At 41.2% G+C, this 25,466-nt stretch overlaps 1 protein-coding gene across 1 annotated transcript in view; it reads left to right on the top strand.

Annotated features, from left to right (window-relative positions):
• Positions 1-25,466, top strand: part of vta1 (vesicle (multivesicular body) trafficking 1) — a 302,456-nt gene that overhangs the window by 134,049 nt on the left and 142,941 nt on the right. Inside the window, exon 3 of the mRNA XM_073050440.1 lies at positions 23,126-23,253. Within this exon, the coding sequence (XP_072906541.1) occupies positions 23,126-23,253 (128 nt within the window). The remainder of the gene's footprint in view (positions 1-23,125; positions 23,254-25,466) is intronic.

Genomic DNA, 25,466 nt, shown 5'->3' with positions numbered 1-25,466 from the left:
TACTGTAAGATCAATCTAACACTTCCCTCCTGCAGTTTTTCTATCATCCATGTGTCTATCTCAGAGTCTCTTAAACGTACCTGCCTGTTCCACCATCCCACAGAGCATTCTCTGCACCCACCACTCTCTGTGTAAAAATAAACTTACCTCTGAAATCCCCTCTATACTTTCCTGCAGCCCCCTTTTACTATCCATTTCCACTTTGGGGAAAAAAGTCTGGCTACCCAGTCAATCTGTGCATCCTATCGTCTTACACACCTCGGTCAAGTAACCTTTCATCCTCCTACTGACCAAAGAGAAGAGCCCTAGCTTGCTCAACCTATTTTCAAAAGGCATTCTCTCTAATTCAGGCAGCTTCCTGATAATTCTCCTCTGCACCCTCTTTCTTATCATTATCATCATAATACCAGCATGCTCTTGTACAAATCTGCTCTTGTACAAAGGTACTTTGTGTTTTCTGGCAATCTCCTTTAGAGTATCACATTGTAGTTATCCCATGGGAAAAGAAGGCAGCAGAGGGCTGAGCAAAGCATTTTGCATTTTCATATATAATTCTTCTTCTTTTCTATATTCTCATTTCCATTTTGTTCTGCATTTTACTTTGCCAAGTAGAGCAAGGGACACAGTGCTGTCTGTGCAGAACTTAGATTTGTACTCCCTTTCATATGGGAAAAACCACAGCTTAAGAATTGTGCATGTTTGTGCCCATAGAGGTTATAATTCCTCGAGTCTCACTGTCACGAAACGGGTGTGTGGTGTTCTGTGGTTAGTTTATTTTTAAGATGTCATCTGAAATTCAAATTGAGACTACTGTGGATTATGAAACTCATCCTTGGCCTGTGGTTTATTTTTCTGTAGTGTCACACTTTTTCTTGTCTCAGACCTGACATGATGGTTTTGTAGTTGAACATGAGAACTCCAAATAACTTTGCTGGAAGTTTATTATACACTATGAATCAGGACATTGGTGAACTTTAGATGAATACCATCAGATTCAGGAACAGTTATTATCATACAACCATCAGGCTTGTGAACCAGCGTGGATAACTTTACTCACCTCAACTCTGAATGATTCCACAACCTACAGGTTCACTTTCAAGGACTCTATAATTCACATTCTCCTTCCCTTTCCCCTGAGGTCCACTCTCCTTTCCTATAAGATTCTTTCTTTTTTTAGTCCTTTACCTCTTGTTTAGTGACTTCAGACTTGTCTAAACTCAAGTCAAGTTCATTGCCATTTAATTATATCCATGTATATATGAGACGTTTCTCCATCACCAGGATGCAGAGTAAGGTAGTACAAATGCAACATACAATAACTTAGGAAAGTAAGAATTAAATCTACAAATGAACAGTCTGCCTATACCTCCCAGCTTCTCACTTCATCCCCTCTCCTGTTCCAACCTACCTTTCCCTGATCTGGTTTCACCTATCACCTCTAGTCTGTACTCCTTCCCATTCCCCTTCCTTATTCTGGCTTCTTCCCCTCCTCCTCCTTTCCAGACCTGAAGAAGGGTCTCAGCCCAAAATACCGACTCTATATATTCCTCTCCATAGATGCAGCCTGGCCTGCTGAGTTCCTCCAACATTCTATTTATTGATTTATTTGCTTGTTTGCTGGTTTAAATATACAGGAAGGAACAGGTCCTTCTGGTCCAATGAGCTGCAGCACTTAGCAACCCACCTATTTAACTCTAGTCTAATCATGGGACAATTTACAATGACCAGTTAACCTGCCAACCAGTACATCTTTGGATTAGGGGAGGAAATCCCCATGTTCATGGGGAGAATGTGCAAACTCCTTACGGACAATGGTGGGAATTGAACTCCAAACACAGACACCCTGAGCTGTAATAATGTCTCGCTAACCTCTATGCTACTATCGTGTGTGTGTGTTATTCTGGATTTTCAGAATCAAGTCTAATATAATTAGCATATTTCATAAAATCTGTTATTTTGCAGCAGTGGGACATTCCAATACAGGGGTGTCAAACTACCACAAAGGGGTCCAATCCGGCCCGCAGGATGATTTGGAGGGATGGAAAGTATATTCACGACCATTTATTATGTATCAGTATGGCAGCCATACAATAGGCAGCAGTTAATAAGAACCAACCACCCTGCACTGAAGACCACTAGGGCCCCACTTACATCGTCAGACGCAGTATAAACACACAGAGTACTCAGGTCAGTAACACCTGTAGCAAGGCTGAGCCTGTTTGCTGCTGTGGTTCAAAATACTTTCTAAGGAAAGAAAATTTGACATTGAAGGTCAGATATTCATCGATAATTGGAAAGATTGTTTTTTCTTCTGTGAGGTCAACGGCAAACCTGTGTGTCTGATATGCTCGCAACAAGTGGCTGTGGCAAAAGAGTACAAAATCAAACGACACTATGAGACATCACACAGAGAAAAATATGACAAGTACACAGGACGACTCAGAACGCAAAAGGTAAACGAGCTTGAAGCAGCTCTGAAAAAACAGCAATCAGTGTTCATCAAAAGTTGAGAGACTCATGATGGAGCTGTCAAGGCCAGCTATATTATTGCCAACAAAATAGCTGCTGTGTCAAAGCCATACTCAGAGGGGGAATTCATCAAAGCACGCAGGCTGATGGCAGCTGAGCTGGTGTGCCCTGAGAAGAGATAGGCTTTTGGTAATTTCAGCTTGTCAAGAAATACTGTGGCAGAGAGAATCGAGGACCTTGCAGGAGATTTGAACAGTCAACTAAAATACAAAGTGAAGCCATTTATTGCCTTCTCTATTGCAATTGATGAGAGCACTGACATGACTGATGTAGCTCAATTGGGAATATTTATTCGTGGTGTTGATGCATCTTTAACCGTCAATGAGTAGTTTGTGGAGATGGTGCCCATGACAAACACCACAACAGTGAACAACATTTTCTCCAGCCTCATCAAGGCCTTGGACAGACTGGGGGTTGACTGGAGTCACGCTGTTAGTGTGGCAACAGAGGGCGCACAGTCCATGGTCGCGAAAAAGGCAGGTATTGTTGCGAAACTCAGAGAGAAAGTTCAGACAGAGAATCCAGAGCAAGAATTCTGGAATTTTCATTGTATTATACACCAAGAGGTATTATGTAGCAGGAGCCTGAAAATGGACAATGTCATGGATGTAGTAATCAAAATAGTTAATTTTATTAGAGCCAAGGACTCAACCATTGGCAATTTGACACTCCTTTGTCCAAAAGTAATATTGGACACGGCCTACCCTACACTAAAGTCTGCTGGTTGAGCAGAGGAGTTGTGCTCAAACGTATTTTTCAATTATGTGCGGAAATTGAACTATTCATGAATAAGAAAGGGAAGCCAGTGGCAGAGTTGGATTACCCAGACTGGCTTCATGATCTTGCATTTTTGGTGGATATAACAGAGCACTTAAATGTGCTTAATGTTAACATGCAAGGCCGCAACAAACTTGTTACGGAATACTACAACAGCATTTGTGCCTTTCAAATTAAATTAGACTTGTTGGGAGATGTAACTATCCCGGAGCAACCCAGCTCATTTCCCCTCTTTGCAGTCTGTGTGTGTCGCTCATGGGAATAATGACAACATGGACAGGTACAAGGACAAAATATCACGGCTGAAAAGTGAGTTTCAGAATCGTTTCCAAGTCTTCACTCAGCTCGAGAAGGAATTTGCACTATTTTGCTCGCCGTTTGTCGTCAACGCAGCATCAGATGTGCCGGAGGAACTCCAAGTGGAACTAATTGAAATTCAGTGTAACTCAGCTTTGAAATATAAATTTGAGACTGTGGGTCTGGACTCATTCTATCAATACCTGGGACTGATCTACCCCAAAATGACAGACTTTGCCTCAAAGATCCTTTGCATGTTCGGGACAACATATCTCTGTGAGCAAACATTCTCCATAATGAACATTAATAAATCCAAACTGCGCTCGCAGCTGACACACAGACATCTAAATGACAATATGAAAATCACAACTGCCCAGAAACTGGTCCCTGATGTTGACAGGGTGGTTAAAGCCAAGAGATGTCAGGTGTTTGGAAGCAGCAAGTGAAAAATGAGTGACACAGTTCAATGCACTGCGACATGTAAGCAAAATGCATTATGAAATATTGAGCTTCATTCTGATTCATTCATTTTCTGACTTCTATTATTGTAAATGTGATGACTTCAATAAAAATTAGAGGCTAAATGTGTTCATTGTCTGAGTTTGCTGGAAGCAGGCTAATAAAAATTAGGTGCAGTTGTGTAGCCTACAGTTACAATTTGTTTTGTTAGGTCTACATTTGTGTCTGCTAATGTTCAATTTCAAATGGTTTATTACTGGAAAGGGTGTGGCTCCCTAAACAATCTTAGCCAAAATAGCATTGTTTTTTCTCTCTCTCATCACAACTTTCTAGTAGCTTATGACTGTAAGTTAATGCCAATCATAAAAATAATGCTTGCTAGGCAATCTTCTTTATGAGAAACAAAATTCGTAAAGTGAAACACTTTGTAGTTATAGCAGAGACTGAGACACATGAGAGCAGGCTGAAAAAACGGAGGCAACGAAAGCTGTGGGAGCACGTGCGTGCGCACAGCTGATCCGGCCCGCATGAAGTTGCATTTTGCCCAATCCGGCCTGTGACCTAAAATGAGTTTGACACCCCTGTTCCAATACATAATAAAAAACTAAATATTTATATATACATGAGTATATATATATATATTAAATAAGTAGTACAAAAAGAGAGCAAAATAAAATCTGCAGAAACTCTTGTTTTTTTTTATTTGCACTGTTTGTCTTTTGCCCACTGGTTGTCAATCGTTGCTTATGCACAAGGTCCCTCCTGCTGAAGGGTTTCAGCCTGAAACATCAACTGTACTCTTTTCCTAGATGCTGCCTGGCCTGCTGAGTTCCTCCAGCATTTTGTGTGTGTTTGCTTATGCATAGCTTTTTTTGTAAATTCTATTGTATTTCTTTATTTTCATGTCAATGCCTGCAAGAAAATGAATCTCAGGATTGTATATGGCAACATATATGTACTTTGATAATAAATTTACTTTGACTTGTTGAATTATGGTTTTAATTCATTGAGCTTTACAATATAATTCTTAAATGAGCCATTATGATGCATGACCAGACAGCAGAACTGGTTTGAAAATTTAGAAATAAATCTATTGAAGTTGCAATTTACTTTCCAAGTTCTATTCTACTTTCAAAATTCACTAAATGATAGCTAATTGTGTCTACCTATGAATAGTTTGATTAATGTCAAAGAAGATAGTGTGGAATTGTCACCACTGTTCATCTGACATAGCATGAGTAACAAGTACTAAAGTACAAATATGTCAGGTAATTGGGGAGGGGTTTGCTGAACAAATTCTTGGTTTGGATTTGCCTCTGGCAAGTAGTTGTGTGATCACTCAAGTCAAGTAGTTGTTTGTTAGTGGGTTTTCAGGTGGCTCTGGAGGCTGACCCAGGATCTAAATGAATGGAGAACGCCTGTGCATGGCTTGTTTAACGTGGGAAGACTGATGCACAGGCAGCCACCACACGGTTTCTCTTCTCCCCCTTTCCCATCGCGATGGAGGTACAACATCCTGAAAGCGCATATAGTACACCAGACTCAAGGGCAGATTCCATCTTGCTATTATGTTGAATGGTTTGCTAGAGATAAGGTGGACCCTTGACTTCTTAATCTACCTTTTTATGGCCTTGCACCTTAGCATCGACATGCACTTAATTTTCTCTTGGACTTTTATTCTACCATTTTGTTATTGTTTTCACTTGTACTACCTGGATGCACTAATCTAATGAAATGATAAAACCTTAGATCATGACATAGGAGCAGAATTAGACCGCTCAGCCCATTGAGTTTGTTCCGCTATTCCATCATGGTTGAACTGCAATCCCTCTATAGGATCCTATGATCTGTATGAAGAGCATGCAAAACAAAGTTTCTCACTACCTTACTGCATGTGACAGCAATAAATCACGAATAATGTATACCAATGCTTTAATATACATGTTCATCCATTCCCAGTCAAGCAAAGGAAAATTTATTCTGCTAGTTCGGTCTTCAAGTGGGTGTAATGAAGCAAGCATAAGAATTCCTTGTCTACCCACTTAATGAGAATTGAGCCAACTCTAAGTATTTCTCCTCACTTGGTATTCGAACACGTAAGCTTTCCATAAGACCAAAAAAAGTCAGAATAGAATTAGGCTATTTGGCCCACAGAGCCTGCTCCACCATACCATTATGGCTGATTTAACATCATCTCAACCCCACTCTCCTGCCTTTTCCTCATAACCTTTGACACCCTTACTAATCAAGGATCTGTTAACTTCTGCTTTATATATCAGAGTCAGGTTTATTATCATCAGCATGTGACGTGAAATTTGTTTATTTCAATGATTTGGCATCTACAGCCATCTGTGGCAATGAATTCCACAGATTCGCTACCCTCTGGCTAAAGAATTTTCTCCTCATTGCTGTTCTAAAGGGGCATCCTTCTATTCTGAGGCTGTGTCCTCTGGTCCTAGACTCCCTCACTAGAGGAAACATCCTCTCCATATCCAGTTTATCTAGTATTTCAATATTCAATAGGTTTCAATGAGATTCCACCCTATTCTTCTAAACTGCATAAAGTACAGTCCCAGAGACATCAAATACTCTTCATACATTAACCCTTTCATTCCTGAGGTCATCTTGTGAATTTCCTCTGGACCCTCTCTATTGCCAGCACATTCTTTCTTTGATAAGGAGCTCAAACTGCTCATAATACTCCGTGTGGTCTGACCAATGCTTTATAAAGCCTCAACTAGGAGGTCTTTCCACTTTCCACTGAATCAGGTTTAATATTTCTGGCAGATGTTGTGAAATACTATATGTTGTTTTGACGTAACAGTACCTTGCAATGCATAATAAATAACTATAAATTACTTCAAGAATATATATAGTGCAAAAAGAGAGCAAAAAATATAGTGAGGTAGTGTACACGGGATGATTGTCCATTCAAAAATCTGATGGTGGTGGGGAAGAAGCTGTTGCTAAAATATTGAGTGTGTGTCTTCAGGCTCTTGTACCTTCTTGATGGTATCAGTGAGAAGAGGGCATGTTCTTAACGATGAGGGTCCTTAATAATGGATGTAACCTTTTTGAGGCATTGTGTTTTGAAGGTGTCCTTGCTGCTGGGGAGACTAGTGCCAGTGATGGAGCTAGCTGAGTGATTCAGACCAGACCAATTTGTGCATTACCTTCCTGACAGTGTATGTGCAATTGTAGTTCATCTACTGCATTCATCATTGCAAACAACAAGCAAGGTGCGGTGCAGAGCTGAGACTGAAACAGACCCAGTGTGTCAGCAAGTTGGGGTAATCAGCTTATAAGCAAATATCCTTTTCAGTAGTGGTCAACTGTGAAGCCATTCAAATATGCCTGTTATTTCGTACCACAGGATGAATCCTCTTAGCTAAATTACATGATAAGGGGAGAATCTGCACCTGCAGGGAATTGGAGATCTATACCTGCAAGTTATTAGGCTGCTGAAAATTGGAATAGTGATTTTGTGATTTGAGCTGTCAGTGAGTTTAATAAAACCAGGGAACCTTTCCAAACTAGTGTTGAGCATTTTATGAGGCTTTGGTTGCTCTACTGCTGTTTTTGGTAGAGTTATTTTAACATTTGAGTAGAATGAATTTGAACTTTTTGCTTTAACTACAGCTTGGCCATCCTCCTTTGCATTAATCTGGTATTTGACTGGATTTCTTCACCACCTTTGCTTCAGAGGATGCCCTCATATGTTATAAAATTTGCCTCCCCTCCCAAACTCCTTCCCCAAATATGATCCTTGGACCACCAAGGTGCAGGTGCGGTCAGTACTTCTGCTGCTGCTTATGCAAAAGGGGGACTTGATGTTTCTATGGGGTTCTTGTTTCTTGGATGTCTGAAGAGGACAAATTTCAGGTTGTGTACTATATACATACTCTGCTATTAAATGAAGCTTTGAACCTTTTGAACTTTTGAATATGCTTATTCTGTGCATGTAGAGATATAGTTGAGAAATTAAGAAATAGGAGTAGTCTCGGAAACAGTTATTTGTCACGGTGGTCGCTGGCAGGACTGAACGACAGGCGCTGTCAGTTTGAGCTCTGTTGATGACTCTAATCTGGTGCAGAGGAACAGCAGACTCCCACATAGAGACAGAAACATAGGAATACCAACAGAGCATCAGCGGCATGATCAAACAACACCGTGAACCAAATCATTCTTCACACACACGGACTCCGTGAAAAGCGCTCACCGAGAGTCTAAATTAACTAATCATAGAAGGCAGAAAATACATACCAGTAAGAATTAATTTGACCAGATTAAACAGAAAGCACAAGGGCTTAGTGACTCTCATTAAGACAACAGTTAACAAATACAGGTGCTCGAGAACCCTATACGCCCAGCTCTCCAAGGCGACAGTACCCTACAACCATCAGGCTCCTGAACTGGCGTGGATAACTTCACTCGCCTCAATGCTGAACTCATTCCACAACTTATAGACACACTTTCAACGACTCTACAACTCATGTTCTCAATATTAGTTATCTGTCTTTTTTATTTAGTATTTGAATTATTTGTCTCCTTTTTCACATAGATTGTTTGTCAGTCTTTGTTATTTATGGTTTATAATAAATTATATTGTATTTCTTCATTTTCCTGTAAATGCTTGCAAGAAAATGAATTTCAAGGCAGTATATAGTGAAATCTTTGAAATAAATTTACTTTCAACTTTGATGTAAGTTTTCTAAACTGACTATTCAAATCACCTCCCTGTATCCTGAAATTTAGTTGAGTATTTGCAAGTCACTCAAATCAAAATAACTGATAAACATCAGCAAATAAACTTTCCTCAGGCTTCTAGCTGGGTTTAAGTATAGGTTTTGATGACAAACTCTGATAAAGATTGCAGTTTGTCATTGAAATATCAGTTAAAATCGACACTTGTACTGGGTTTAAAGCCCAAGAAGAGTTTACTCACCGGGATAGCACTAGATCTATTTTGAACTTTGGTTTCAACATCGAACGAGGCTGTAGGGATCTTTGAGCCTGTCCTATCACTGCTGATATGATCTGAACTTGCCTACAGTTCTTGTTTCCCTTTGCTTCTGGACACAACACCCTACCCTTGAATATATTCAATGATTTAACCTCTCCAGCTCTGATTTAGAGAAATATAATTATTCACCACCCAAGTAACATAACCAAGTAGGCTTTTTTTCTGGATAAACTGGGTGGTAAGGAAATTTGGAACAAGACTCAATGCTGCTTCAAGGGATAGAACTGAGTTCAGTGGGGACATGGTAGACAGGATATGCATACGGCGGTGTGGCAGTTAGCGTAATACTATATCTGTGCCAGTAATGGGGATAGGGGTTCAATTCCCGACATGGCCTGTGAGGAGTTAGTGTGCTGTCTCCCTGACTCTGTGGGCTTCCCCGGATACTCCAATTCCCTCCCACATTCCAAAAAGACGCACAGGTTAGGGTTAGTTAGTTGTGGACATGCTATATTGGCGCTGGAATTGCGGAGACCCTTGCAGGCTGCCCAGCACAATCCTTTCTGATTTGATTTGACACAAACAACGCATTCCACTGTATGTTTCAATGCACAGGTGACAAATAAAGCTAATCTCTGTCTTCAACCTGGAAAAATGTGAAAATACACACAGTTAAAATGCCAGTTGCATTATACTGTTTACTTTTTAACCTGAGTCATAAATGCACCCTGTGCTAAATGTCAATCTTCGCGAAACTATTTTATTATTTATTAGCTTATTTGTGGTAATATTCATTTGTGTTGTGTGTGAGATATATGTTTTGTGTCCTGCACCTTGGGCCAAAGGAGTACTGTTTCGTTTGGTGGTATATATGTATACGGTTGAATGACAATAAACTTGAACATGAAAATATTTTTAAATGGTGTGTGATTATAAAGTATCAGTATTCAGGGGGACCTGGGTATTCTTGTACATGAATCTTTGTAAGCTAACATAGAAAACCCAATGATACATTGCCCTGTACTGCAAACTAAGGATTTGAGTGCAAGAGTAAGGCATCCTAATGGAAATACAGAGGATTCCAATTAATTGGGACACATTGTGACCAGTACATTTTGGCCCAATTCACCAGTTTCATAGAAATTGTTAAAACTGTATAAAAAAGACAAACTATAGTTTGACTGTATAACAAATTATGTATTTAAAAGAAATACAGAACAAATTAGAACACCAACAGCGTTCCCTCTAATTTGTAATGACCAGTGTGCATAAAAATCTTATGCTGTGCAATTTTTTGTCCAATAACAACAACATGTGCACACTGAATTTTATATACAGTATAAAGGTATTCATTTTAACAACCAGCAAAACACTGTCAATAAGAACTTTGATCTCCTCTAGGTTTGATTGTCTTTGCTGTGAATAGTTGGCCCTGAGGAGATGGCACTTAGAATATTGTGTGCAGGTCTTGTTTACCCTATCAAGATCCACCTTCAGAATGTTGCAAAGAAACTAAAATCCAGAGTGGCCATAATCAGGAAGGTAGATAGATAGATAGATAGATAGATACTTTATTCATCCCCATGGGGAAATTCCAACTTTTTCCAATGTCCCATACACTTGTTGTAGCAAAACTAATTACATACAATACTTAACTCAGTAAAAAATATGATATGCATCTAAATCACTATCTCAAAAGCATTAATAATAGCTTTTAAAAAGTTCTTAAGTCCTGGCGGTAGAATTGTAAAGCCTAATGGCATTGGGGAGTATTGACCTCTTCATCCTGTCTGAGGAGCATTGCATCGATAGTAACCTGTCGCTGAAACTGCTTCTCTGTCTCTGGATGGTGCTATGTAGAGGATGTTCAGAGTTATCCATAATTGACCGTAGCCTACTCAGCGCCCTTCGCTCAGCTACCGATGTTAAACTCTCCAGTACTTTGCCCACGACAGAGCCCGCCTTCCTTACCAGCTTATTAAGACGTGAGGCGTCCCTCTTCTTAATGCTTCCTCCCCAACACGCCACCACAAAGAAGAGGGCGCTCTCCACAACTGACCTATAGAACATCTTCAGCATCTCACTACAGACATTGAATGATGCCAACCTTCTTAGGAAGTACAGTCGACTCTGTGCCTTCCTGCACAAGGCATCTGTGTTGGCAGTCCAGTCTAGCTTCTCGTCTAACTGTACTCCCAGATACTTGTAGGTCTTAACCTGCTCCACACATTCTCCATTAATGATCACTGGCTCCATATGAGGCCTAGATCTCCTAAAGTCCACCACCATCTCCTTGGTCTTGGTGATATTGAGACGCAGGTAGTTTGAGTTGCACCATATCACAAAGTCCTGTATCAGTTTCCTATACTCCTCCTGTCCATTCCTGACACACCCCACTATGGCCGTCATCAGCGAACTTCTGCACATGGCAGGACTCCGAGTTATATTGGAAGTCTGATGTGTACAGGGTGAACAGGACTGGAGAGAGTACGGTTCCCTGCGGCGCCCCTGTGCTGCTGACCACCGTGTCAGACCTACAGTCTCCCAACCGCACATACTGAGGTCTATCTGTCAAGTAGTCCACTATCCAATCCACCATGTGAGAGTCTACTCCCATCTCCGTTAGTTTGTGCCTTAAGATCTTGGGCTGGATGGTGTTAAAGGCACTAGAGAAGTCAAGGAATGTAATCCTCACAGCACAACTGACCCCCTCTAGGTGAGAGAGTGATTTGTGCAGCAAATACGTGATAGCATCCTCCACTCCCACCCTCTCCTTATACGCAAACTGAAGAGGATCCTGGGCGTGCCTGGTTTGTGGCCTCAGATTCTGTATTATCAGCCGCTCCATGGTCTTCATCACGAACCAAATGGGGTGCTTAGCCAGTCAGCATAGCAGTATGTTTCTCAGTTGCTGAGTATTGCACACCCACCTGGGAGAAAAGAGCTCACACCAACATCATCAGTACACAGCTCCATACCTCTATGAGAATAATCTCAGGAGCCCTAAAATCTACACCTGTCCTTTGGCTCCCAATAGTGAGCAGAATAGCAACCCCAGGGATCAGTAGAAGAGCAGCTTCATCAAAATTCTACAAGCATATCCAAAGTATGCCCAACAATATTCCAGTTAGTAAAGTCTTCGAAAATGCTCCTCCAATTGCCTGACTCAAGTCCCAAAAACCTTTCTACAACTTGAAAAACCTTGACTCCTATAGCAAACACACTGAATGTAGCAAATTCTGGCACACCAACACGCCCCCCCCCCCCCCACCTCACCCTGCGGAGATCTGATGGAAGACCCCACCTCACTCCTTCCGGGCTTTACTACAGCTACCAGAAAAAAAACAGGACAGCTGCAAATGAACTCAGAAGTTGACATACCAAAACAGCGCAAACCCTACATTGATGAGGCACTTGACAAACCTCAGCTTGCCCTGAGGTTCCCTAACCCAGGATGTCCTCCCCCTTGTCCAAACATGCCCTCTCACCAAGATCCAAGATGACTTTGCCGCAGTCCATTGACATGGCCACGACCTGGAGGAGTGGCTTGACAAAAAACAATGAGAAATGTGAAGAGAAAAGCAACTGCCATACGAAACAACAACAAACCCCATCAAGAAAGAATATATGGGACCTGTGGTAGAGGGATTGCAGCAAAATAACTAAAAAATAAAGGGTCAACCATTCAGAGTTAGAAGTTGGTTTAATATCACTGGCAGACATCATGAAATATATTGTTTTGCATCAGTAGCACAGTGCAATACATAAAAAACCGTAAATTACAATAACAAATACATTCCAAAAAGTTAAATATGTCGTACAAAAAGTTTTGAGGTAGTGTTCACGGTTTCATAGTCCATTCAAAAATCTGATGGTGGAGGGGAGATAGCTGTTCATGAAATGTTGAGTGTGTTTCTTCAGGCCTTGATGAGAAGAGAGTATGGCCTGGGTGATGGGGATCTTTAGCCAGAGAGTGGTGAGTTTATGGAATTTGTTGCCACAGGCAGCTGTCAAGGCCAAGTCTGTATGTATACTTAAGGTAGAGGTTGATAGATTCTTGATTGGTCCGGGTATGAAGGGATACGGGGAGAAAGCAGGTGATTGGGCTGAGAGAAAAATTGGATCAGTGGTGGTAAAATGGTGGAGCAGACTCGGTGGGCCAAATGGCCTAATTTTGCTCCTATATCTTATCATCTCATGGTCTTAGTGATGGATGCCACCTTTTTGAGGCATTGCCTTTTGAAGATTTCAAAATTAAGAAAAAAATCTCTTCACAAAGAAGGTAGCATTTCTTCGGTATTTTCTATCCAAATGGGATGTAAAGTTAAGTCGTGGAGTAAATACAAGACAAAAATCAAAAGAGATAATGAAAAGACCTAAAGTGAATTCAGGAAAGAGGCACTAAAGTAAAGGTTCAGTCGTGATCTAATGCATGGTAGAGCAGGTGCTAGAGGTCAAATTGCTCATTTAGGAGTCATAGCTTAATACAGCAAGGAAACAGGCCTTTCAGCCCAACTGCTAGTCCCAGTTGCCCACATTCACCTCATAACCCTCTATAAGCCCTTCCCTGACATGTACTCTCCAAATGCCTATTGAATGTTGCAATTGCACCCGCCTCAACCACATCCTCTGGCAGCTTCTGCTGTCTGCACTTTCATAAGCTCATTCAGAATCCTGTATTTGAATTCATGGGTAAAGAATCAGGATGAATATTCTGGAAAGTCTGTATACTGACTTCATCTGTGTAATGGCCAGAAGGTGTAGTGACATAAAGTTTGGCAGTCTAGAGAGAAAGAGAGATGGTGGTGAGGCCACCAGTCACATTCCAGACCACATTCATAATTGCCATTTAAAGACTGCTCATGTCCATAAGACATAAAGACCAGTCACACTTGCCACTGACCTTCATTAAGGCTCTATTGTGGTTCTCTTGTGCCAAGCTTGAGATGTGGTGATGTTACAGCTGTTCTACAGCTTGATCCTGGTATAAGACCATAAGGCATAGGAACAGAATTAGGCCATTTTGCCCATTGAGTCTGCTGCAGACTTATTTTCCCTCTCAACTCCATTCTCCTGTCTTTTCCTCATAACCTTTGACACCTTTACTAATCAAGAACCTATCAACCTCTGCTTTAAATCTGGGTGCCATGGTAACATAGAGGTTAGCGTAGTGCAATTACAGCTTGGGGTGACGGAGTTGGGAGTTCAATCCTGGCATCCTCTGTACGTGTGTACATCCTCCCTGTGGAATACATGGGTTTCTTCCTGGTGCTCTGGTTTCCTCCCACAGTCCAAAGATGTACCAGTTAGCAGGTTAATTGGTCATTGTAACTTGTCACATGGTTAGGTTAGGGCTAAATCAGTGGGTTGCTGGCGGCATGGCTCGAAGGGCTGGAAGTACCAATTCTGCGCTGCATCTCTAAATAAAATTACTCTACCCAATGTATACCTGCGTACTAACCCACAATTCAGGCACAGACGGGTACAGAGAGACATAGAATGCAAAGATATGAAACACGAGAAAGTCTGCAGATGCTGGAAGTCCAAAGCAGCATACACAGAATACTGGGGAAACTCAGCAGGCCAGGCAGCATCTTTGGAAATGAACAGTCGACATTTCGGGCCGAGACCCTTCTTCAGACTGGAAAGGAAGGGAGAAGATGTCAGAATACAAAGGTAGCGGGAGGGGAAGTAAGATAGATAAAAGGTGATAGGTGAAGCCAGGTGGGTGGGAAAGATAAGGGGCTGGAGAAGAAAGAATCTATTGGGAGAGGAGAGTGGACCACAGGAGAAAGGGAGGGGGGAGGGGACCTGGGAGTAGTGGGGAGGAGGGTGGTTGATGGCCAGATAATGAAATAAGTGAACAAGGAGAAAATTACTGGTATAATTTGTTAACAATGACCATGAGACCATAAGATACAGAGGAAGAAAAATGCTTCTCAGGTAGAATTTTAATTACATTTCAAGAAGATACTTACTGTTTGATAATATTTCCTCCTTCTGAAGTACCTTTTGCAAGTACGAGGCTTGTGTATTTTTTTTACCAATCTTTGATGTACCAAAGTGAAGTTTATATAATATTGATGAAAGATTTGTAAATTCTGTGCCAAGTTTAACTTATTAATTTCTAGAGTATTTATCTCCTTTGGCAGAAAGCGTTCTTAAATTCCTGCTCCTTATGGTTGGGAACCTGCCCAAACCAAGAAGATTTTTCATTTTAGTTTTCATTTTACAGACTGGCAATTGAATATTTTTATTTCTGCTGAAGCATGAACTGCCTGGCTATCTGGTTAGCCACAGGTGCTATCAGCCTTCATTGGGATGCAGTGTCAAAAACATCTTATTTGCATGTTTTCCAGTGACCTAGTCCTTGATATCTGATTAAATTTCATAATGAGCTTGCAGTTGAACACAATACTGTCCCTATATAATGTCTACACTTAGTGACACTTTATTAGCTAAACCTGCTTGTTAATGCAAATATCCAATCAGCAAACCATATGGCAGCAGCTCAATGCATAAAACCTTGCAGACATAGTCAAGAAATTCAGTTGTTGTTCCTATCAAACATCAGAATGGGGAAGAAATGTGATCTAAGTGTCTTTGATTGTGGAATGATTGATGATACCAAATGGGATGCAATGAGTATCTCAGAAACTGCTGATCTCCTGGAATTTTCATCCTCAACAGTCTCTAGAGTTTACAGAGAATGGTGTGTAAAAAATGCATCCAGTTCTGTGGATGGAAATGCCTTGTTAATGAGAGATGAGAGGAGAACAGCAAGACCGATTCAAGCTTGACAATGACACAACCAACCGTGGGTTAACAGTGGCGTGCAGAAGAGTATCTCTGAATGCACAGCATGTCAGACCTTGAAGCAGATGGGCTACAGCAGCAGAAGACCACGAATGTACACTCAGTGGTCACTGGAGTTAATAAAGTGATCACTGAGTGTACATTTGATCTCTTTTCATTTGATCTCTTTTCATCAACAGTGACTGGAAAATTCACAGAAACCTGTACTACTTTTTTTTTCCTCTCCATGAAATAGGAGAAAAATTTGGCCATTTGGCCTATCAAATGGCTTCACCATTCAATCAAAGCTGTTTTATTTTCAACCGCATTTTTCTGAACTCAAAAACTTTTATAGTTTTACCGTGAAGAGCATTCTGACAGGCTGCATCACTGTCTGGTATGATGAGGGGGGTGCTACTGCAAAGGACTGAAAGAAACTGCAGAAGTTCGTAAATTTAGTCATCTCCATCTTGGATACTAGCCTACAAAGTACCCAGGACATCTTCAAGGAATGGTATCTCAGAAAGACAGCGTCCATTATTAAGGACCTCCAGCACCCAGGGCATGCCCTTTTCTCATTGAGATACAGAAGCCTGAAGGCACACACACACACTCAGCGATTCAGGAACAGCTTCTTTTCTGCCATCCAATTCCTAAATGGACATTGAACCCTTGGACACTACCTTGCATTTTTAATATATATTATTTCTGTTGCATGATTTTTAATCTATTCAATATGCGTATACTGTAATTGATTTATTTATTTATTATTGTTATTTTATTTTGGTTTTTTTTCTTCTATGTTATGTATTGCATTGAACTACTGCTGCTAAGTTATCAAATTTTGATGTCACATGCCGGTGATAATAAACCTGATTCTGATTCTGATAACACATATCCCCATCATCAATCTAGAACCTGTTAACCTCTGCCTTAAATAATCCCAATATCTTGGCCTGCATGGTCTTCTGTGGCAACAAATTTCACAGATTCACCATCCTCTTGCTGAAAAAAATTACTCCTCATCTCAATTTAAAAGGATCACCCCTTTATTCTGAGTCTATACCCTCGGGTCCTGAACTCTCCTACTAATTCTCTTCACATCCATCTATCTAGGCTTTTCTGTTATCTAATGGGTTTCAGTGAGATTCCTCCTTATCCTTCTGATGATTTAAGTACAGGCCCAGGGACATCAAATAGTGGTTAACCTTATGGGTTAAGCTTTTCATTCCTGGGATCATTTTTATGACCTTTCCTCTGGACTCTCTCCAAGGCCAACACACCTTTCCTTCAATATGGGGCCCACAATTTCTCATGGTGTTGCAAATGTGGTCTGACCACTGCCTTATAAAACCTCAACAGTTCATAAACACAAGAGATTCTGCAGATGCTGGATATCCAGAGCAGTACGCACAAAGTGCCGGCGGAATTCAGCAGGTCAGGCAGCATGTATGGAGAGGAATAAAGTGTCGATGTTTTGGGCTGAGACCTTTCGGGGACTGGAAAGGAAGAAGAAAGAAGCCAGAATAAGAAAGTGGAGGGGGGCAGGAAAGGCTTGCAGGCTGGAAGCTGATAGGTGAAGTCAGATAAGGGGGCAGGTAGATGGGTAGGAGAGGGGGGAAGACGTGAAGCTAGGAGGTAATTTCCCCCCCCCTTCCCCTTCTCTCCTTTCCCATTCCCCTTTTTGGATTCCCTCTTCCCTTTTCCTCACTTGCCCATCACCTCTCTCTAGGTCTCCTTCTTTTATTTCTCGCCAGTCCACTCTACTCTCCTGTTAGATTCCTTCTTCTTTAGCCCTTTACCTCGTCCACCTATCAGCTTCTCACTTCATCTTTCCTCTCCCACCCTCCCCGTCACCTGGACTCATCTATCACTTGTCAGCCCCACCTTCACTTTGTCTTCCTATTCTGGATGTTCACACAAAGTAGCTCCAGCTGCAGTTCCTAGAATTAAAGGCATTAAACAAATGTTACGCCCTACCCCCCAGCTTCTTATTTTGACTTCTTCCTTTCCAGTCCTGATGTTGGGTCTCGGTCTGAAACATCAACTTGTGATTCCTCTCATAGATGCTGTGTGACCTGCTAAATACTTCCAGCAGTTTGTGTATGTGTTATTCAGCAGTACATCCTTTCTTTCATGTCTTAGTCTTCCTGTCCATTGTGGCATACTGTCTTAATGCCTCCTCTCGCATCACCTAACAACCCACAGACTGAGATTAGTTTGGCTCCGAGGCACACTTGAACAGTGATTCTCCACATTATGATTTGTATGAAGTTATTGCATTTAACTCCATAATCAAATGCTATAAAAATGTCAAACCATGTACACAGCATTGATTCTTTCTGCACTGAAGGGCCTGTTCATCTGTCAAAGAAGTGTTCACTTGTACCCTGTTGGAATATATCTGTAAACTTGTGATGCTTAGAAAGAAGATCTTTGTAAGAATATGCACAACTACAGAATTAACTTTACAGGAATGAACTCTTGCAGTTGAGATTTCTGTAGAACGGGAAGCTGTTTTTTAAATTTGCTATAAAGAGCAACAGTAGTACGAGATTATTTAATGTCATTTCCAGTACACAAGTGAACAAAATAATTTTCACTCTGGATTTAATGCAGCACAAAAAAAAACTCAGCAAGATAAAAAACACAATAAATACAAATACATAAATAGCTTATATACATAGACTGTTTGTATGTCCATAAAGTGACACTAGGTGCAAGAGTGTCTGTACATATGGTGACACTAACTGGAAATGATAAGGTAGTGGTATGAAGGGTGTGTTTGGGTGGGTTAGTGGGTGGAGGCATCTATCTGTCTTAATGCATTAGGAAAATAACTTTCTGAGTCTGGTGGTCCTGGCGTGGATGCTATGTAGCCTCCTCCCTGATGGGAGTGGGAGAAACTGTCCATGAGCAGAGTGGGTAGGATTTTTCCTGATGTTATTGGCCCTTTTCCAGTACCTTTGTGTATATATGTCTTTGATGGCAGGTAGACTGGTGCATGTGATGCATTGGGCAGTCGTGAAGACCATTTGTAGAGCCTTCCAGTCCGCCGTCGTGAGGTTTCCATACGATCGCCTAAGATAGAACAGTAGCTGCACATCACTGATTCTTATTATAAAGTTCATGCATAGTTAACTACTTGTGATTTGTAAATACTGTATGTAGTTTTGGAGCTGGAGGCGGATGTTCAACTCGTCAAGCCTATTCTGCCGTCCCATGGTAGATCTGATTGAAACCTCAACATCTCATTCCCACGTATTCCACCCCTTGCTTCTCAAGTATATGCCTTAAAAATATTCTACTTCTACTATCTTTTGAGCAAGAGACTGTTAAAGACACTTGGTCTTCTGAAGAAATTCTGCCTGCTCTGTCGTAAATGAGTGACCCCTTATATTTAAAAAGTTACTCCATTCTCAATTCTCCCAAAGAAATGGTTCATCTTACCTTCAAACAGAGTACGCGTGCAGACAATGAGGCAAATTAAAGCCATGTGGAAAATGTCTTCCAGCTCTCACCTGATAAGTGCCAGATTTCCATATCTAATACATGATTCTTAGTTATTTTCAGACTGAAATCGTGATGATACTTACAAGTAATGTTTACGTGCTGAAAGGTATTGCCAGAATTTTATGAGTTCCCTCTGGAGTTGGTAATTTTTAAAAAACTATTCAGGCAGTAAACTTGCAGTTCAAAAATATTGAGGCAAGTGCCATGTTTGGATCAGGTAGTTCAATTCCATTAATATCACAGCATCCATATGGAGGGTAGATGGTGGTTGAATTAAGGCCATGTGAAGAATCCTGAAGCGGCAAAGTTACTGAGATGACAACCACAGTCTGGGACATTTATCCAGAAACGAAATCCCTGTGACAGTACGGGAAATGAAATTCTATTTATTAAATAAAAATCTGGAGCTTAAAATAAAATGTTGGTCTCAGTATTGGTAACCATCAAATTGCAGCACCATGGTTGAAAAAGAACCTCCTCGTTCACTGCCATATTCTGGAGAAGGAAATAATATTAGGTACCTTCTGTACATAATAAAGTTGCTACTGAGTATTTGTTCATAGTCTTCTGCTACTGTAGTTAATCCAATTCAAGGTTCAAGTGCATTCAGAGGTGCTCCTCTGCGCACCGCTGTTGTAACGTGGTTATTTGAGTTACTCTTACCTTCCTGTCAGTTTGAACCAGTCTAACCATTCTCCTTTGGCCTCTCTCATTAATGAAATGTTTTCACCTGCAGAACTCATGCTCATTGGATTTTTTTTGTTTCTCACACCATTCTCTGCAAACTCTAGAGAGCCATGATTGAAAATCCCAGTAGATCAGCAGCTTCTGAGATACTCAAACCACCTTGTCTGGCACCAGCAATCACTGCATGATCAAAATCATTTAGATCACATTTCTTTCCCTTTCTGATGGTTGGTCTGAACAACATCTGAACCTCTTGACCATGTCTTCATGCTTTTATGCGTTGAGTTGCTGCCGCATAATTAGCTGATTAGATATTTGCATTAACGAGCAGGTGTGCAGATGTTACTAATATAGTAGTCACTGAATGTATATGTGCTCTTATTAGTGATAAAGATGTTGGCAGAATTTCAGATGGTGATGAGAGGTTGTACAGGAGCGAGATATTCCAGTTAGTTGAGTTAGTCAACTTCCAGTCTTCCATAAAAAAACCTTGCCCAGGCTTGCACCCTGGAAACTTTCCAACGCGCAAATCCATGGTCTATTGAGACTAACGGAGGCCTACTACTACTATTCCAGTTAGTTGAGTGGTGTCGCAGCAACAGCTTTGCACTCAGTGTCAGCAAGATCGAAGAGCTGATTGTGGACTTCAAGTAGGGTAACACAAGGAAACACAACCCAATCCTCATAGAAGGATCTGAAATGAAGAGAGTGGGCAATTTCAAATTCCTGGGTGTCAATTACCTCTGAGGACCTAACCTGGTCCCAACATATTTATGCAGCTATAAAGAAGTCGAGACAGTTGCTATATTTCATTAGGAGTTCAAGGAGGTATAGTTTGTCAACTAAAACACTAGAAAACGTCTACAAATGTACCGAATGGCTACATCATTGTCTGGTACAGGAAGGGGGTGGTGCTACTGCACAAGATCCAAGTAAGTTGCAGAAATTTGTAAAATTAGTCAGCTCCATCATGGGTACTAGCCCCCGATCTGGGAAGCCACGGGAGCAGGTGGCGGTTCGTCATATGAGCAGCTGGTTTATATCACAAGTCCTGGTTATGTGACCACTGACACCAGGCAGACAATCTCTGAAGAGTATTGATAATGGCTATGGTCACCTGTTTTGTAAAGACATTGCCCAGAAGGCAATGGTAAACCACTTCTGTAGAAATATTTGCCAAGAACAATCATTGTCATGAAAAAAAACGAAATAACAGATTTATAAACTGTGAAGTGATGCAATGAAAATGATGAAGAATAATGAATGAGGCAGCATAAGTAGGAACAGCTTCATTTCAGGAGTAACAAATTGATATCAAACGAATATCTAAGAGTAAATCAGGGTTCCCAACCTTGGTCCATAAAAAGGGTTAGGAACCCCTGGAGTAAATAGAGTTCAGAATAGGACATTTTAAAATAAGATTTGTAGGTTGTGAACTGTCCAACCTGAATCTTTGATTTAATCACTAAAATGGTTGCAGGAATGAACATTTGGAATAGGAACTGGAATTGGGTTATTGTTGTCACATGTGAACTGGAATTGGCTTAATACTGTGCAGTGAAAAGCTGTACCGTCCATACAGATCAAATCATATTTTTGCCAGGTTTGTTTGACCAGGAACTTCAACAGGCATATGGAGGAATTTAAGGTGGGGGGGGTTATATGGGAGGCAGGGTTTAAGGGTCAACACAACATTGTGGGCTGAAGGGCCTGTACTGTGCTGTACTGTTCTATATTCTATATTCTATCTTTACATAGTGCATTGAGGTAGACAGAGTTTAAATTTAAAAGAGTAGAACAACTATAATCAAGTAAAAGATTAGCTTATTTGTCACATGTAAACACACAGTGATATTCGTCATTTGTGTTAAATCAGCAAGAATTGTGCTGGACAGCCCACAAGTCGCCGCACTTCCAGTGCCAACACAACATGCCTACAACTCACTAACCCTAAATGAATGTCATTGAATGTAGGAGGAAACAGGAGCACCTAGAGCAGAGGTTCCCAGCCTTTTTTTATATAAGAACATAAGAAATAGGAGCAGGAGTAGGCTATCCAGCCCATCGAGCCTGCCCCTCCATTCAGTAAGATCATGGCTGATCTGTCCGTAAACTCAGCTCCATCTACCTGCATTTCCCCCATAACCCTTAATTCTCTTACTATGTAAAAACCTATCTAACTGTATCTTAAATATATTTAGTGAGGAAGCCTCAACTGCTTCCCTGGGCAGAGAATTCCACAGATTCACCACTCTCTAGGAAAAACAGTTTCTCCTCATCCCTGTCCTAAATCTTCTCCCCTGAATCTTGAGGCAATATCCCTTAGTTCTAGTCTCACCTACCAATGGAAACAACTTTGCTACTTCTGTCTTACCTATCCCTTTCAAAATGTTGTATGTTTCTATAAGATCCCCTCTCATTCTTCTGAACTCCAGAGAGTATAGTCCCAGGTGACTCAATCTCTCCTCATAGGTTAACCCTTCATCCCTGGAATCAACCTGGTGAACCTCCTCTGCACTGCCCACAAAGCCAGTATATCCTTCCTCAAGTATGGAGACCAGAACTGCACACAGTACTCCAGGTGCTGCCTCACCAGTACCCTGTATAGTTGCAGCATGACCTCCCTGCTCTTGAATTCAATCCCTCAGCATTGAAGGCCAACATTCTGTTTCCCTTCTTAATAACCTAATTAATGACAATAATATGATGGAGCCTTACCTTTAACTTAGGGGCTGTGGATCCCAGGTTGGGAATTCTTGGCTTAGAGGAAGTCCACACAGTGACGGGTAAAATGTACAAACTCCTTACAGACAGTAGTATGAATAGAATCCTGATCTTACAGCTGCTGAGTATATGGTATACTTAGTGTATATGGTGCACTGCCAAGGGATGGTGGTATAGATTAGGAACATTTAAGAGGCTCTTAGATGGGCCCTTGATGAAAGAAAAATGGAGGGCTATGTAGGTGGGAAGGGTTGGATTGGCAAAAGCTCAGCACAACATTGTGGGCCAAAGGGCCTGTACTGTGTTGTTGTGTTCTGTGTTCTAAAACTATTTAGGATATTTGGTATTGAATTCTGCTGCCCTTTTCTAATCCTCTTTCAGATGAAGAAACAGTTGGGTGACAACGAGTCAATTACACAGGATGTGGTGGGCAATGCCCACATCGAAAATTATGCCTACAAGATGTTCCTGTATGCAGATACTGAGGATCGTGCAGAAAGATTTCACAAGTAAGTCTTGCAAATGTGTTCACTTTGATGAATAATTATGTCTAAAGTTCATGAAATCACTGATCAAAGATTGTTGATACATGTTCTGCCATTCAATGTGATATTGGGCGATCCACCACAAATGCCATTTTCCTGTAGCAGCTCCATATCTCTTGTTTTTTTTTATATTCGGAAATAAGTTGATTTGGGAAAGAATTTCCGATATTCATTTAGAAATATTTATCCCATATTTTGTGCCTGCAACCCTCTGTTCTACATTCATTAGTGGAGAGTACCATTCTTCCTGTCCCAACATGCAAAAAGAGTACAAAAAATAGTTTGTTGGTGTTCATGGTTTCATTGTCCATTCAGAAATCAGATGACAGAGAGGAAGAACCTGTTCCTGAAACGAATGCTTGTCCTCAGGCTCCTGTACCTCCTCCTTGATGGTAGCAATGAGAAGAAGGTATGCCCTGCATGATGGGGGTCCTTAATGATGGATTCCATCTTTTTGAGGTATTGCCTTTTGAAGATGTTCTTGATGCTGAGGAGGCTAGAGTCCATGATGGAAGTGGCTGGGTTTACAATACTCTGCAGCTTTTTCCAATCTTGTTCCTGGCCCCTCCGTACCAAATGATGACACAATTTAATGAATCTTTATCCAGCATTACTTTCACCACTAATAAGAGCCTAAGACCTAAGAGTAAAGTTAGGCCTTGTCGCCCATTAAGACTGCTCCACCATTTCATCATGGCTGATTCATTTCCTTCTCAGCCCCAATCTCAGGCCTTCTCCCCGTAACCCTTCATGCCCTGACTAATCAAGAATCTATTAACCTCTGCCTTAAATATACCCAATGACTTGGCCTCCACAGCTGCCTGTGGTAACAAATTCCACAGATTTACCATTCTCTGGCTAAATAAGTTCCTCATCTCTGTTTTAAGTGGGCATTTCTCTGTCCTGAGGCTGTGTCCTCTGGTCTTAGACTCCCCGACCATAGGAAACATCCATTTCTCCACATCCACTCTATTGAGGACTTTCGACATACAATGGGTTCCATGAGGTCTCCCTCATTCATCTGAATTGCGGTAAGTATAGGCCCAGGACAATCAAACGCTTGCCATATGATAAACCTTTCAATCCCAGTACCTCAACTGTTAAAGTCCAAAATCTTGATGATTTAGCAGCACCTGAGATGCCAAGAACAGCTGGATGCATTAATTGTATTTTTGACGGGACCGACCATCTCAAACAGATTTCCACTATGTCCACTGTTTCATCAGCGAATGAAGGAAGAAGTTCGAAACAGTTGACAAAAGCATACAGTTTTATTATAAAAGGTCTGTGATTTGTTTACAGTGTTCCTGTGATTAATAAAAATTGAATCTGAAAATTGAATTGAATTGACTTTATTTCTTACATCCTTCACACACGAGGAGTAAAAATCTTTACGTTACGCCTCCATCTAAATGTGCAATGTGCATTCATAGTAATTTATAATAATTTGTAATAAATAGAAGAGTCAATATAATATGGAGTACACTCAGATCAGCGTGAGTTCAGCAGTCTGATGGCCTGGTGGAAGAAGCTGTCCTGGAGCCTGTTGGTCCTGGCTTTTATGCTGCGGTACTGATGGTAGCAGCAGGAATAGATTGTGGTTGGGATGACTTGGGTCCCCAGTGATCCTACAGGCCTTTTTTTACACATCTGTCTTTGTAAATGTCCTGAATCATGGGAAGTTCACAACTACAGGTGTGCTAGGCTGCCCGCACCCCTCTCTGCAGAGTCCTGTGATTAAGGGAGGTACAGTTCCCATACCAGGCAGTGATGCAGCCAGTCAGGATGCTCTCAATTTTGCCCCTGTAGAAAGTTCTTAGGATTTGGGGGCCCATACCAAACTTCCTCAACCATCTGAGGTGAAACACGCGCTGTTGTGCCTTTTTCACCACACAGCCGGTGTTTACTGACCATGTGAGGTCCTCAGTAATGTGGATGCCAAGGAACTTGAAGCTGTTTACCTTCTCAAACCCAGAATTCATTGATGTCAATGGGAGTTAGCCTGTCTCCATTCCTCCTGTAATCTACAGCCAGATCCTTTGTTTTTGTGACATTGAGGGAGAGGTTTTCTTGACACCACTGTGTCAGAGAGATGACTTCTTCCCTACAGGCCACCTCATTATTGTTTGAGATAAGGCCAATCAGTGTAGTGTCGTCAGCAAATTTAATTAGCAGGT

This window comes from Hemitrygon akajei, chromosome 7 (genome assembly GCF_048418815.1).
Source record: "Hemitrygon akajei chromosome 7, sHemAka1.3, whole genome shotgun sequence".
NCBI classification, from domain to species: Eukaryota; Metazoa; Chordata; class Chondrichthyes; order Myliobatiformes; family Dasyatidae; genus Hemitrygon; species Hemitrygon akajei.
Note: the sequence above shows the minus strand (reverse complement) of the source record. Positions and strands in the feature narration are given on the sequence as shown.